The sequence below is a fragment of the Ctenopharyngodon idella genome, chromosome 12, assembly GCF_019924925.1.
Source record: "Ctenopharyngodon idella isolate HZGC_01 chromosome 12, HZGC01, whole genome shotgun sequence".
NCBI lineage: Eukaryota > Metazoa > Chordata > Actinopteri > Cypriniformes > Xenocyprididae > Ctenopharyngodon > Ctenopharyngodon idella.
This window is the reverse complement of record NC_067231.1, coordinates 3493035-3506840: the sequence shown is the minus strand read 5'-3', so window position 1 is coordinate 3506840 and position 13806 is coordinate 3493035. Positions and strand designations below refer to the sequence as shown.

General features: G+C 39.8%; 1 protein-coding gene across 2 annotated transcripts; it reads left to right on the top strand.

Annotated features, from left to right (window-relative positions):
- The first annotated feature begins 7108 nt into the window (after window positions 1-7108).
- aldoab (aldolase a, fructose-bisphosphate, b) lies at window positions 7109-13400 on the top strand. 2 transcript variants are annotated; one of them, XM_051915457.1, is made up of 7 exons: window positions 7109-7276; window positions 9207-9323; window positions 9403-9669; window positions 9773-9933; window positions 10343-10601; window positions 10786-10985; window positions 13007-13400. In XM_051915457.1, exons 2-7 carry the CDS (start codon window positions 9212-9214, stop codon window positions 13100-13102), a joined length of 1095 nt encoding a protein of 364 aa, XP_051771417.1. In that variant the 5' UTR covers window positions 7109-7276; window positions 9207-9211; the 3' UTR covers window positions 13103-13400. The 2 variants fall into 2 exon arrangements, with proteins under 2 accessions (XP_051771417.1, XP_051771418.1); XM_051915458.1 differs by having other exon boundaries at window positions 7118-7276; window positions 9212-9323.
- The last annotated feature ends 406 nt before the right edge of the window (window positions 13401-13806 follow it).

Here is a 13806-nt window from a genome sequence, read left to right as displayed (position 1 = left end):
GAAAAAGGCAGTGCATATGACTAAGCAAATAACGCAGAGGGTGTGGACATAACGTATCTGAACTACTAAGCAAGAGTGATATCCTGAAAGATAAAATCAAAGATTGCAATGAACCAGGAAATTACGTCAAACTTCAAGAAATAGTATACTAAAGCAATACCACACGAACAGGAGTGTTCCGAATATGTTCTTGGACTGTGGCGTCGCCGTGTGACGATATTCGACAATACAGCTGCGACTCTGTGATGTTCCTTTTATGCAACAGTTATAGATAATGCTGAGCAACTTACATTGTAAATACACTATATAGCTCCAAATGGGACCAAAGCAAAATTAAACCATCGCGCATACCCGAGCAACACACAGCAGTGGTGTTCTGTTCCTGAATGACTGTTTTAAATGAATCAGTTGAATGAATGACTCAGTGACTCACTCATAAAGACAGTCACTTGTCACCATGTACAGGTTACAATGTAACCTGCACCAAAAGTCACTGAGAATTCCAACAAAATATTAAGTTAAAAAATAAACTTAGAAGTTAAAAATCAAAAATCTGTTTAGTTGGTTTCATGTGGATTGGTCTAAGGTGAAAATTGGACAAAATGTGTTATTGATCAATGAGCGTGTTTACATTAACACAATTATGGAGAAGCAGTAAGTGGCATGGCATCTTACACACAGAAGCCATTGGCACATGCCGTTCTATATATAGTATCAATGTGATTAGTATGACTGTAATCTGGACGTACTACTTTTGCTATGCTGTCATTATCATGGGACCTACAAGTATCAGTTGTGTCGCTTGACTATCATTCACAAATCTTCTCCTATGGCCTCATGGGATAGTAAAATGTCCATCGTATGCACACTTCAGAATCAGGCCCGAAGTGTCCATCAGTTGTAACCTTCGAAATCCTTCATTTCGAAGGGGCCTTTGAAGTGGCCAGTTTTAAGCACTTCGGTTTGGAACGACCGTTCAATATGGCAGGCATGATTGTTTTCACTCCCAAGTGCCCTTCGGAGGGCGATATATCCCATTTGGAACGCACTGAGCATCACAGAAAAGCATACTTAATGTAGATTTAAGCGCATCTACAGAGCAAACGTTTAATGGTAGTGTAGGGGAGGTGGAAATGTATCACAAACTCTGACTCTTTCTTGACCCAAGAAATTATTAAATATATAATTGTTCACATCTCGTGCAGAAGTGTTACAGTCAGAATGTTCCATCTGTAACTGCATGAGAGGATATTATATGAGTCCGTGTCACAGAGACGAACTCCGTGATTCCCTCCTCTGGCCATCAGAGAGCGCCCTCACCAGAGTACTACATTTCCCATCAGCCCCGTACCTTGGCACTGATCACCTTATCCAGCTGCAGCTCATTATCAGGACTATATAAGCTGTCTTCAGTCTTGCATTCATTGCGAGGTCTTGTGTTACTACGGTTTGCATTTCTGAGCGTTCTTCATTGTTATTGCCTGCCTGTTGTTGACCCTGTTTGATCCCCGTTTACGATTCTCTGCTGCCTGCCCTTTGGACTCTTTGCCTTGATTCTGACCTGTGGTTGTTATCTGCCTGCCCTGACCCATTGCCTGTATTACGACCACGATTCTGCCTGCTCTCTGCTGTCCCAGTCTGTTGTTGTTTTACCACTGCCTGTCTGACCACGATCACTGATTAATAAAGCCTGCTTATGGATCCCACTTCGTGTGACGAGTCGTTATAGTCCGTATGTGTTCATGGACTTTTAGTTTGTATTTATCAATAAAGTCTTGTAAGCACAGTTTACTTACGTTGCCGGATTAATGGTTTGCATGTAAACCGGGGCAAGTGAGTATTCAATAAGCTGTAATTTTTGTGAGTTATCCGCGTACTGGTGTGTGTAAACATGCTTAATGAGTTAGCAATTAGCTCTGCATGACCCAAGGAATCTGAGAAAAACTTGAGTTTGAGTTTGAGACATCAAAATGGATCTGGGCATTTTTAAGGCCCTTCAGAATCAGTGTGCCAAATTTCAAAACGTTCTTCTAAATAAACAATTAAAAAGCCTAGAGAAAAAGGTCCATAAATGCAACATACATTAAACACTGGTCATAAAGACAGTGTTGTTTTGATTTGAGAAGCAAGGCACATTCTCACCTGACCTTAAGATCTTATTATATTCTTAAATTGGGTGTTGCCTAAAAATGTTTATCATACGCTGTAAATGTTTGACTGTGCATAAAATGAACATTAATGACATGTGGGTGAGTAATGTGTTTCTCTCTCATTATGAATAACAACCACAAGGCCACTTCCTCTTTCTGTGCGTTTTCATTTCTAGTTCCTTAAATATTATGCATCGGTTTCCCACATTTTTGGATTGCCTTTTAGATGCTGTGGGACTACAAATTTAAGAATTGTAAATTGAAAAATTGTAAATGTTGTAAGATATTAAAATGATTGTATTTTCTTTGGGGATGAGATACAAGACCACAGCAGAGTGGAAAGTCTTTAGTGGTTAACAGAAAATGCCCCATCAGACCATCTCTTTGATCAGTGGAAAATTTCTTGATGAAAATAAAAATGTGACTTTGACACTCACATAGCAAGAGTTTATTGATCTTTGTAGCTTAAAAAATATTACTGTAGAAGAGTTGCACTATTTTCTGTGTCGTACCGTTGATGTGTAAATGTATCAGGTGAGGTGTTGCAATTTTTAAGCTTTCAAACACAGACAGCAGTGAATTTCTCTTTCACGCTTTTTTGTCTTTTACATCTGTCTTCCTGTCTATTTCCCCAAGCTCTCTTTTTTCTTTCTTTTTCTGCCCACTGTGTCAAACACTGAGTCATTCACAGTTTACACAATACTCACAGCTTGGAAATGGGCTTGGTTTAATCTTAAACATACAATATATGAAGTGTGAATCAATACATGCAACCCATGCACATGCTCTTATAGGCCTACGGAAATTCCAAAAACCTTATAATGGTAATCACTTTATACACCTTTGCAAAGATTTGGGCAATTTTAATTCTACAGAAAATTATTGTATAAAATAAAAAAATGTCTCCACCTGGTTGAAAAACCAATCTATTTATCAGAATCCAGAAGAAAATAGCTCAGCATGGAGAGGTTACCTTCAACATCCAAAAGACATTCTCAATGCTGTCTCTTACAAATACTTACCAACTGAAGGCTTATTTGTTATTAAGTAAAACTGCATGTTGTAAGGCATGTTTCTTCATGCTCTCCTTTTGTAGGAACTTAACTTTTCCTGTATATAGTTTTAATAAGTGAGCGAGACAAAAGGACACTGTGGATCAATTTCCTATTGTTCATCTTTGTGAAACATAATTATTACAATAACTTTATCAATACATTTGATAAATGCATGTCACTTTACAGTTAAATGACACTTACTGACCTCTGCATATTAACTCTTTCCCCACAATTGACAGAATTGGAAAATTTATGACATTTATAACACTTCCCTGCCATTGACGGACATTTCTGGTAATCTATGTTTTCACTGTTGTATGGTAGGGGGAGCTATTACTCATCTTCTGAAAGAGTACAGAATCTCTGGATCAAAATACAGGCGAAGGAGAAGCAGAAACAAGTGATGGGTGAATTCCCGTTTTTGTACCCTTGAAGGGCACTTTGGGAAAGGGGATGCCATTTGTAGGGGCATTCCAAGCAAAAGTGAATAACTGAACCCCCTCACCAAGAGTCCTCCCACAAGTCCGGTAATGAAGGGAACATGCGATGGTCACTTCAAAGAAGGCATTTAATCATTTATGGTTATATGACCCTCGCAAATTCATTTTAAATCTAGATATGGCAGGAGAGTTGGAGTTAACACATTAACAGAATAACTCAAGTTGTTTTGTTTTTTTGTGATATATTACACACATGTTCGCCATGCATTTCATAAAAAAAAAGTTTCATAGGTAAGAAATGTGTTTAATGCTTTTCTGCATTTAATGCTTAACTTATAAAGTTAAGAACAGATAGGGAACACAGGCTTACCAGGCAGACTTGCTCGGGGACCTTGATGAGGGTGAGGGGGTTGGGCCCGGTGATATTAAAGAGCTTAATCGGGCCACCGACCTGTCTCTCCATGCCTCCATGGAGGATGCCGCTCCAGGGCAGCAGACAGCGTTCTCGCTCGATGCATCAGAGGGAGAAAATGGATCTGAGGTCAGTGAACGCAAATCACAGTGTCTGCCCGAAGTCGGTGCGGCCCTGCAGAGTTCACCTGTAGAAAATCGTGTTGTTCTGAGGGCTCTATACGCACGGTAGAAAAATGGGAACAGAATCCAGTTTGGATACTGACCACCGAAGTTCAAAGGTGTGCTGTACACTATGGTGAATCTTGAATATGTCCGGGTGTTGGAACAGAAAGTTAAGTCCCTCTTGGCAAAGGAGGCCATAGAACATGTTCCTCCTCTGGAGAGGGAGTGCAGGTTCGACAGCCAGTACTTTATAGTTCCAAAAAGGATGGGGGGACAGATGCGTCCCTCACAGGCTAGGGGGCGGTCATGGAAGGCCGCTCAGCATGGGGTCTGTGGAGAGGGCATCATCTTGCGTGGCTCATAAATTACCTGGAGATGCTGGCTGTATTTCATGCTCTGAGGTACTTCCTCCCAGACCTCAGAGGCCATGTTCTCATTCGAACAAACAATGTCGATGGTCTTATATATAATTCACCATCGGGGTCTAAGGTCGCGCCCCCTATGCAGACTGCCGCATCGGGTCCTGCTCTGGCCTTAGGGCAAACTGCTGTCTCTTAGAGCTATGTACATCGAGTCTGGGGGCAGACATCCTGTCGAGACAGGGGCTGAGGCACAGGGAATGGAGACTCCACCCCAAGACGGTGGAGTTGATATGGAGGAAGTTTGGCCAAGCGAAAGTGGATCTGTTTGCATCTCGAGAGACAACCCACTGTCCGCTGTAGTTGTCCGTCCCTCCTCAGGGGGACCAGCTCCTAGGGTTCGGTCTCTAAACTGATGTTGTTGAGACCCTTCTAAACTCTAGAGTTTCTCCAAGACTGTTTCTCTGCCGGTCTTTCCCCGTTCACGCTAAGGTCTACGAGGTGGCTAGATCTGTCTTCCATGCACTGTTAAGCGAGTGAACATTGGGCAGACACCACTTGGTTTTCCGCGGCTCATGCCAGGGTTTCAACTTGGGACCTGGCTGTGGTTCTAGAATGGTTATCCCTGGCACCCTCCGAACCCATACAGTCCATATCAGAGAAGTTTCTTTTTGTTGTTGTTGTTGTTGTTCGTTTGTTTTTTTGGATATTACACCCATCAAGAGAGTGGGAGACTTACAAGCCCTGTCTGTCTCTCCTTCCTGCTGGAGTTCACACACATTTATGAGATTTTACAATCTGGACCTTCCTTTCACGCCGGGCTCTAAAGTATTTTCATCCTGAGTTGTGTCCAGACAAATTTCATACCAGGGCAGGCATTAGTTAGTGTGGTGCAGTGGGCGTTTCATTACCCAAAGCATCATCATTGGACGCATCGCGAGTTCCCTCGAAATGGAATGTCTCAGGTTACGAATGTAACCATTGTTCCCTGACAGGGGAACGAGACGATGTGTCCCTTTGCCACACCTCCTGAATGCCTGCAAGTGACTTGCTTCAGCCTATCAGAAGCTGACGCTATTGTGTGCCGGCTTACCTTTGTAGCTTCCATGGTGTGCCGTCACATGCTACGTCACGATGCAATGCCAATTAGGACGTGCTTCAGGCGCTGTCACGCTGAGGACTTCCCCCAAAGCACCATCGCAGCCTCTCATTCCCTTCTCAGGGAACATTTGGTTACATTCGTAACCTGAGACGTTTTGTTGTTATTGTTTAAAAGCAGAGGCTCTGTTCTTTCTTTTGATATGTTCAGATAATCATATGACAAAATATTCTGAAGGCCATGAATATTTTGTGAAAATGATTAAAAATGCTGCCGCCGGCTGCCAACTTACAAAAAAAAAAAAAAAGTTCATATTAATACCAAGATTCGAAAAACATGCCTGTGGCAACTGGCAACATTTTTACAAAATGAAAGTGGCACTAGGTTAATGCTAGATTAATGCTCTATCGCATTTAAAAAAAACGTACCACCTATGCTAAATCTAACCAATAGTGTTAACAAAAGCAAAAATGAGATTAAAAAAAAACACAATCTGAAGCAACAATGCCATTTTATCTTGCTTTTACAAGTCTTTAAGGTCTTTTATTGTGGCTCGTGTTTCACGGGACTCATAACCAAAGCGCTCCATATCACAAGTGCAATGCAGCTGAGCTATGAGCAAGTTTACTATGTCAGAAAAATCATACATATGGATATGATTATGTGATGCAAATGTCAATATGGATAAGTTTACAAATCATGCTCTATGTTAAAATTATTTTGAGGTCATAACATACTATTGTGCAAGGAACTATGCAAAAATAAGTCTATTATCTATAATCTGTCCCTGTAATCATTATTTGTGTGAAAAGAAATAAAAGTTGTTGGTGTTTTGCACCAAATAGAATTGCAAAAATTACAAACAGGTTTTCCAAACACTGCTACTACCCCTACTAACCCTCCTTCCTTTTCTGCCATGAATGTATTGCCTCATTCCTCTGACTTGACATTTAATACACTCACTATAAAAAACTGTTTGTTTGTTTTTTACTTTTTTTTTTTTTTTTTTCATTTCATTAAAAAAAAAAAAAAAAAAAATCAGACTACTAACAAAAGATCCAGGGCCTCAGCCAGGGTCAACCTACTCCACTGGTCTGACCTGATGATGTTCAAAAGCCACTGAAAGGTCAAGGGTCAGCATGCTGCTATTCAGATTAAGTTTCTTACAACAGTGCATGCAGATTGTGACACTTGTTTGTATTACCCAACTTGTTCATATCTCTCCCTTTTTAGATGTCTCCCTGCAGGCTTTAACTTTTCTTTCCACAAGAACACAACTGTAAGTCTTCTGACTTACAGTTGAGTGTGTTCTTGTGGAACACATTCAACTGTTCCACACACTCAACTGTTCCCATTCCCCTCTCTTCTATCTGTCTGTCGCTTTCTTTCATGCTTGGGAATGTTGCCACCCTTCTCCAGTGTCAGGATGGAGCTATTTTTAACAGGACAGCTGAATGTGAGGGGTCATAATGCTGGATAAATACAGTGCCAGTTGGTTGGTCGTAGTCTGAGCCAGAACATTTTATCCTCTCTTTCTTTCTATCTCCCTCGCTTCAAGTGTCGCTCCATTTTGTCTGTTCTCCTTTCAGCAAGACAGGTAAGAAAATTATTTTAAAATCTAAATTCTGTCTTGACAAGGCATTGAGATTAAAAGGCTATGTGCATAATTAAGATAACAATAGCAATAAGAGTGTGGCTGTGTGGTGACATTATCAGTTCAAAACACTTGCAAGAAGAGGAGGAAGTAAGAGTTATATTTATTTCCTTCCTGATTCAAAAAAACTTTGCCTTTGAAGACAGACAGAACCTATTTGGTAAAACTTTATTTCAATGGCCACTTTAGACATTCTACTAACTATAAGTTGCTTTGCAATTACATGTCAGTTAACTTTCATTAGATTGTTAATAAACTGTCTGCTTTATATCTGCTAACACTTTATTTTGATGGTCCACCAACGGACATTCTACAGCCTATAAGTACATGTCAACTTATTCTATGTCCCCAACCTTATCAGTCTACTAACAGTCTACTAATACTCTAATGAAAGTTAGTTGTATGTATTTGGAAAGCTACTTATAGTTAATAGAATGTCTATAGTGGACCATCGAAATAAAGTGTCATCAGAATTGCAACAAAGCATCTCCCAGCATAGCAATATTGTCACTACCTATATTTATACCATTGCTGACTGTTTTGTATCAAATATGATCCACATGTTTAACAATAAAAATGGCAATATATGAGATTTTAATTTTAATATATATTTTAAATAGATTATTCACACAACACTGTTCCAAATGATTCATTCGGAATTATTCAAAATAGTCTAAAAAAAATGTCAGAAGACTGATCTGTCATACATCCTTCAGCCTGCTGTAATAAAGGTCATATTTAACATGTACTTTTTTTGGATCGTGTTTAATGCAATCACCCTCACGCAAGAGCAGCACATCAACATCAGTGCAGCTGGTAGCCGCTAGTTTATATATAGTCTGAACTGTTAGGTAGTAGTGTCAAAAAGGGCAGAGGTAGGTTCAGCAAAGAGGTGGATGGAGGGGGGTGACAGGAAAAGAGCTTGTCCTACATACTTCACATAAAGGTCAACAATGAGAGTACACATATGTAGCTCTTGAGACAGACAGTCATTATGAGGAAAGAAAAAAAGATGAAGGAGAAGAGCATGTTAAGCATACCGTAATAGTATACTTCCCTATACACCAAAAAAGAAAAGCAGAAGCAAAAAGGAGACTTTGAAAGGAATGCAAGTTTGATGATAGCAGACATTTATTTTTAAATATGGGTGACAAAAAAAATCTGTCTCTGTATTTGGTTTGAAATAGTTCATCAAAAAACATCCTCATTTCAACATCTTTTTTATTCTACAACATAAAATACATCAGACAGTTTCTTAAAAAAAAAGGTGGTTGCTAACAAGTAGTGAAATGGGACTGCAGAGGTAGTAAACTCATCCTCTCGCATGTTTGTTTTTACAGCCTCATTGTGTTTATACTTGTGCTCTTGCAAACTATACTAACTCAAACTTTCCAACTCGCAGATTTTAAGTAAAGACTGAAACGGTTTCAGAAGCTTAGTGGTAGGGATATTGACGTCATGAAACAGATGTGTAATATTTATGGTGTAGGTATTTATTGAGCTATACCCTGACTTGAATCATAAACTTTTGTTGCTCACAGAGCTTATATTCTGCAATAATCCAAAAGCCACTGAAATAATCTGTTGGATTTTTGTCGAGGGAACTAGGGTGACACTAACCTCCGCGTTGGCCTACGAAAGTACGTCATCACCTCTGAGCTCTGCTTATAGGCTAATTTTCTAGCCTAACGAAGTGAATTTGGGGTGAAATTATCTGTTTGACCAACCAATGGAAGATATTCAGGAAACCTGTTTGAAAACAATCAAGTTCCACAACATTACCAACTGATTCCAATAGTGTACCACAGTTTTATCACAGCACTTTTATATTTGGCTATGCACTTTATACCTGATTTCACTTTCCCCCTTTCAGTAAAGATGCCTCACGCATATCCATTCCTGAGCCCCGATCAGAAGAAAGAGCTGAGCGATATTGCTCAGAGGATTGTTGCTCCCGGCAAGGGAATTCTTGCAGCTGATGAGTCCACAGGTACTCAATATGCTTTCAAAATGATAGTTCACCCAAATGGGGAATTCTGATCTTTCTTTTCACCCTGCGGTCACCATAGGCAGCGTTGCAAAGCGCTTCCAGAGCATAAACGCTGAGAACACAGAGGAGAACAGAAGGCTGTACCGTCAGTTGCTTTTCACCGCTGACGACCGCATCAAGCCCTGCATCGGTGGAGTCATCCTTTTCCATGAGACTCTCTATCAGAAGACTGATGATGGCAAGCTTTTCTCTGAGTTGATTAAGGAGAGAGGAATGGTGGTAGGAATCAAGGTGGACAAGGGTGTTGTACCTCTGGCCGGCACCAACGGAGAGACAACCACACAGGGTATGAAGACCTTTCTCCACACCCTTCTTAACCTTAATTTATAAATTTTATTCTCTCTCTCTCTTCACAAATGCTCACACTTTAATATTAATGTCAATTTTAGGTCTGGATGGGCTGTATGAGCGTTGTGCTCAGTATAAAAAAGACGGTGCTGACTTTGCTAAATGGCGCTGTGTGTTGAAGATCACTCCCACTACTCCCTCCAATCTTGCCATTATTGAGAATGCCAATGTTCTGGCCCGCTACGCCAGCATCTGCCAGATGGTGAGACAATTTACGGCCTGTTTTGCTTTGAACATCAAGTAGCTACATAACACAATCCATAGTTTTCAGTTACATAACATCCATAAAGCTTCAGTACTCCTGTTGATTTTACTTCTGTTTCAAGCCACGCGAATTAAAGTCACCACTCAAAGGAAGAAAAACTAAGATATGTGAACAAACTGCAAGCACTTTCATTCCATACAGGGCTGCTGCAGTATTTCCATTACTAAAAACAGCTAGACATTCTGAAACACTTAACTTGAAAAGCACTTAACGTGGCATTGATAGTGATATTAAAAGATTAAAAGAAAATTTGTGTAATTTCTGGGTTCATTGGTTCATCAAGGTGTGTCATGATTCATTTATATTTATTGCTGTGGTCTTTTTTTACATTCACTGCTGCTGCCAGCATGGAATCGTGCCCATTGTGGAGCCTGAGATCCTGCCTGATGGTGACCACGACTTGAAGAGATGCCAGTATGTGACAGAGAAGGTCCTGGCGGCTGTGTACAAGGCTCTGTCAGACCACCACGTGTACCTGGAGGGAACCCTGCTAAAACCCAACATGGTGACCGCTGGTCACTCTTGCTCCCACAAGTACGCCCCTCAGGAAATTGCAATGGCAACCGTCACCGCCCTGCGTCGCACTGTTCCCCCTGCAGTTCCCGGTGAGTCGAACACATTCACAAACACACGCTCGCACAGCTCATTGTCTTTTTATATATATATATTATCATTATTATCTGAAGCTATCTCAAGTATCCATTTATAATCGACCATATAAATTAGCACAATTTAAGTTACAATACAAAGAGACACAACTCAAACCTTTATCATCTTCTTCCCCAAAAGGCATCACCTTCCTGTCTGGAGGCCAGAGTGAGGAGGAGGCCTCAGTCAATCTGAGCGCTATTAACCAGTGTCCCCTCAACAAACCCTGGGCCCTTACCTTCTCTTACGGCCGCGCCCTGCAAGCCTCCGCACTGAAAGCCTGGGGGGGCAAGAAGGAGAATGGCAAGGCCTGCCAGGAGGAATTTGTCAAGAGAGCCTTGGTACGTAAACAACCTTACAATGCCAATCAACAGTTATGATCAGTGTTGCTAGTTCCACTTCTCATAACTGTCCTTGGGTTTGTGTATTTTTAGGCCCCATAGCATACAGTAATAAAGTATGACAGACCACTAATAGCAGCTTTCAAATATCTTCACCTACAACTACATGGTTGTTTAAGAAATGAAAAGCTACACACTCCATCAATTAGGGTTAGAAGAACTGGTGCAAAACAAATAACATGCTAGAAACATAATAATCACTGCAATAATGATCCAGTCATAGACTCTTAAGCATTTGCATATTTAAATCCAAACAGTGACTTAAATAGTTTGAGAGCGTAGGGAGACTAACTTGATTACATAATTCCCTTTATAATTATAGACAGGCACTAAAGAGTTCTTTTGGCATGATTTGATGGTTAGATTAGTGGAGATTTTGCAGAATAGGTCGTTTTTCACCTTATTACAACCTATATTTACGTTTTAAAGTCATGCGCCCTCTAGCTGGCGTAAAAATAATGACAGCTTCGTGTTACGTCTGTCGTCATGAAATGACGTATGACTGTCGTTACCAATCAAAATTCGTGTTCATTTAAGTACAATGTGTGGACTTTTTACACCATTTGTCCTATTTCCATTTAGCAAAACTCATTCTTTATTAACGACTACACCCACCCCACCCCTAGTGATTTATAGTGCATATATACTTTATGAGCACATGCATTCCCTGGGATCGAGCCCACGATCGCATGATCACATGATTGCATATTGTTATGTATTGCAATGCTCTACTATTTGAGATACGCGAAATCTGAAATATGAAGCAGATAAAAGGGAACAATGCAATGAAAGTGTCTTGTTGTTGACAGGTGCGCAACTTTAGTAAACGCTCCTATGGGTCGTATTTCAGGGAAGTGACAAATGACCTATATAGGCGTATTGGTTGGAGAACATGTTGGTCTTTCACCAATTCCACTGTTAAACACGATTATTTACAAAATTAATTGAAAAAAAAAAATGGTTTGATGTCTTCAACAAAAGCATATACCATCAATTTACAACTTTGTAGGTCACAGTATGTTGATTTTTAAAGTGCCCTATTATGCTTTTTCTGATATTACCTTTATTGTATTGTGTAAAGTTTCAAAGATCAAAGTACATGATAATTAGAGTTATTCTCACATAAATGAAAGAACCAATTCTAACCTGCCTGAAATGAATCGTCAGTAATTCCCGTCTTAATTTCTGCACAAACCTATGTAACAATGTAACAAATAATGCATAATGCCAGCCTATGGTCTACTTTGACCCGCCCTCAAACACTATAGTTGTAGCTGAGGCCTTTAAGAGTTTGGTCCGTGCTGTCGATGCATGTTGAGAAGACATTTTTCTTCCTGCAAAAGCAAATCCACTTTGCATGCACTTCTAACGGATGAGGATTCACACAGTAATTGATACGAAGTGCTGAGGAAGCCTCTGAAGCTGAAATTCAGTTATGGTAATAGGCGTTTTTTTTTTTCACCTACTCGCACTGTAAGCGTTAGAACAATCACAACTGACTGGGCCGTCTGACCAGTCAGAGCAGAGAAGGCTCTCGGAAGGGAGGGGTTTAGAGAGACCGAATCCTTTATCGAACCATTTCAGACACTATGAGAAAAGAGGTGATGATGCAGTGTATATTATGAGAAAATTCAAGTGTTTTTTGACTTTGAATGCATGTAAGCTTATTGTAGGACACTTCTGAAACAAAATTAGGAGCCTTTAAATTAGCATAATAGGGGCACTTTAAAGGTTTATAAGTTATTGTTAAAAATCAAATCCTCTATGGAAAAAATGAATGGGATTTTTACTTCCGGTACCCGACTTTTGCAATCAAATGTGTTTTGATTGGCTGTAATTTAGTTGAGTCACACAGAATTTTTGCTTTCAGTATGAACGCAGTGGCATTCTTTGCAAATATTTTTAACATCCAGCTCACTGTTCCTCTATTTAATAAACCCATGTGTTAATTTCCTCTACAGAACAACAGCGCAGCAGCCATTGGTAAATATGTCTCCAAAGGAGACACCGGAGCTGCGGCGGGAGAGTCTCTGTTTGTGGCCAACCATGCTTATTAAAAAAACACAACTGACCGCACCAACTGACTAATCTGTCTGTTCTGTCACGTACACAGTGTGATAAATCATTTCTGTGACCCTTACTCACTGTTATTCCATTTTTCACTGTCATCTGACAATGATGTCACAGTAAATAAGTATCACTGTAACCGACCAAACAGAAAAAATCCTTTCATGCTGTCATTCTACTGATCTGTCCTATTTCAATAGCTGCAACCCTTACAGTTTTGCATCTGTTGTTTTCTTTTTCACTATATATTTTCTTTTGGCAAAAGAATAAAGAACCAACCTACCAACACATAGTGTTTGATTGCCTTCACCAGTTTGTGATCTCTGTATCATCAACTTTGAATGTTGAAAATTGCATTACTTTATATATTAAATGTATAACTATTCAATTAAGTTCTGTGTCTTTGCTGTTTCAGATCACAGACTGACTAATTTAATGATTATAAACCTGCCCATTAAAAGTCTAATATATAATTGGAGAAAACAATCTGCTAGCATTCCTATCATCTCAATGGCATGTGCTCAACAGGCCCAAAAATATGTGACCTAGATTTATACAAAACCTCTGATTTTTTGTACTATAATATGACATTTTTGCAATTCATGTGTTGCTTGCGATATATATATATTTCATCACACAGCTAAATTTGAACAGCTGTCAGAGGAGAAAGTTGTTTACAGCATCTACCAGCCTA

Bases quoted from the DNA above. Each gene is read 5' to 3' on its own strand.
- aldoab (XM_051915457.1), top strand. From the start codon at position 9,212: ATGCCTCACGCATATCCATTCCTGAGCCCCGATCAGAAGAAAGAGCTG. The intron at 9,934-10,342 runs GTGAGACAATTT...TGCTGCTGCCAG, and splicing joins ACGCCAGCATCTGCCAGATG to CATGGAATCGTGCCCATTGT. The intron at 10,602-10,785 runs GTGAGTCGAACA...CTTCCCCAAAAG, and splicing joins TGTTCCCCCTGCAGTTCCCG to GCATCACCTTCCTGTCTGGA.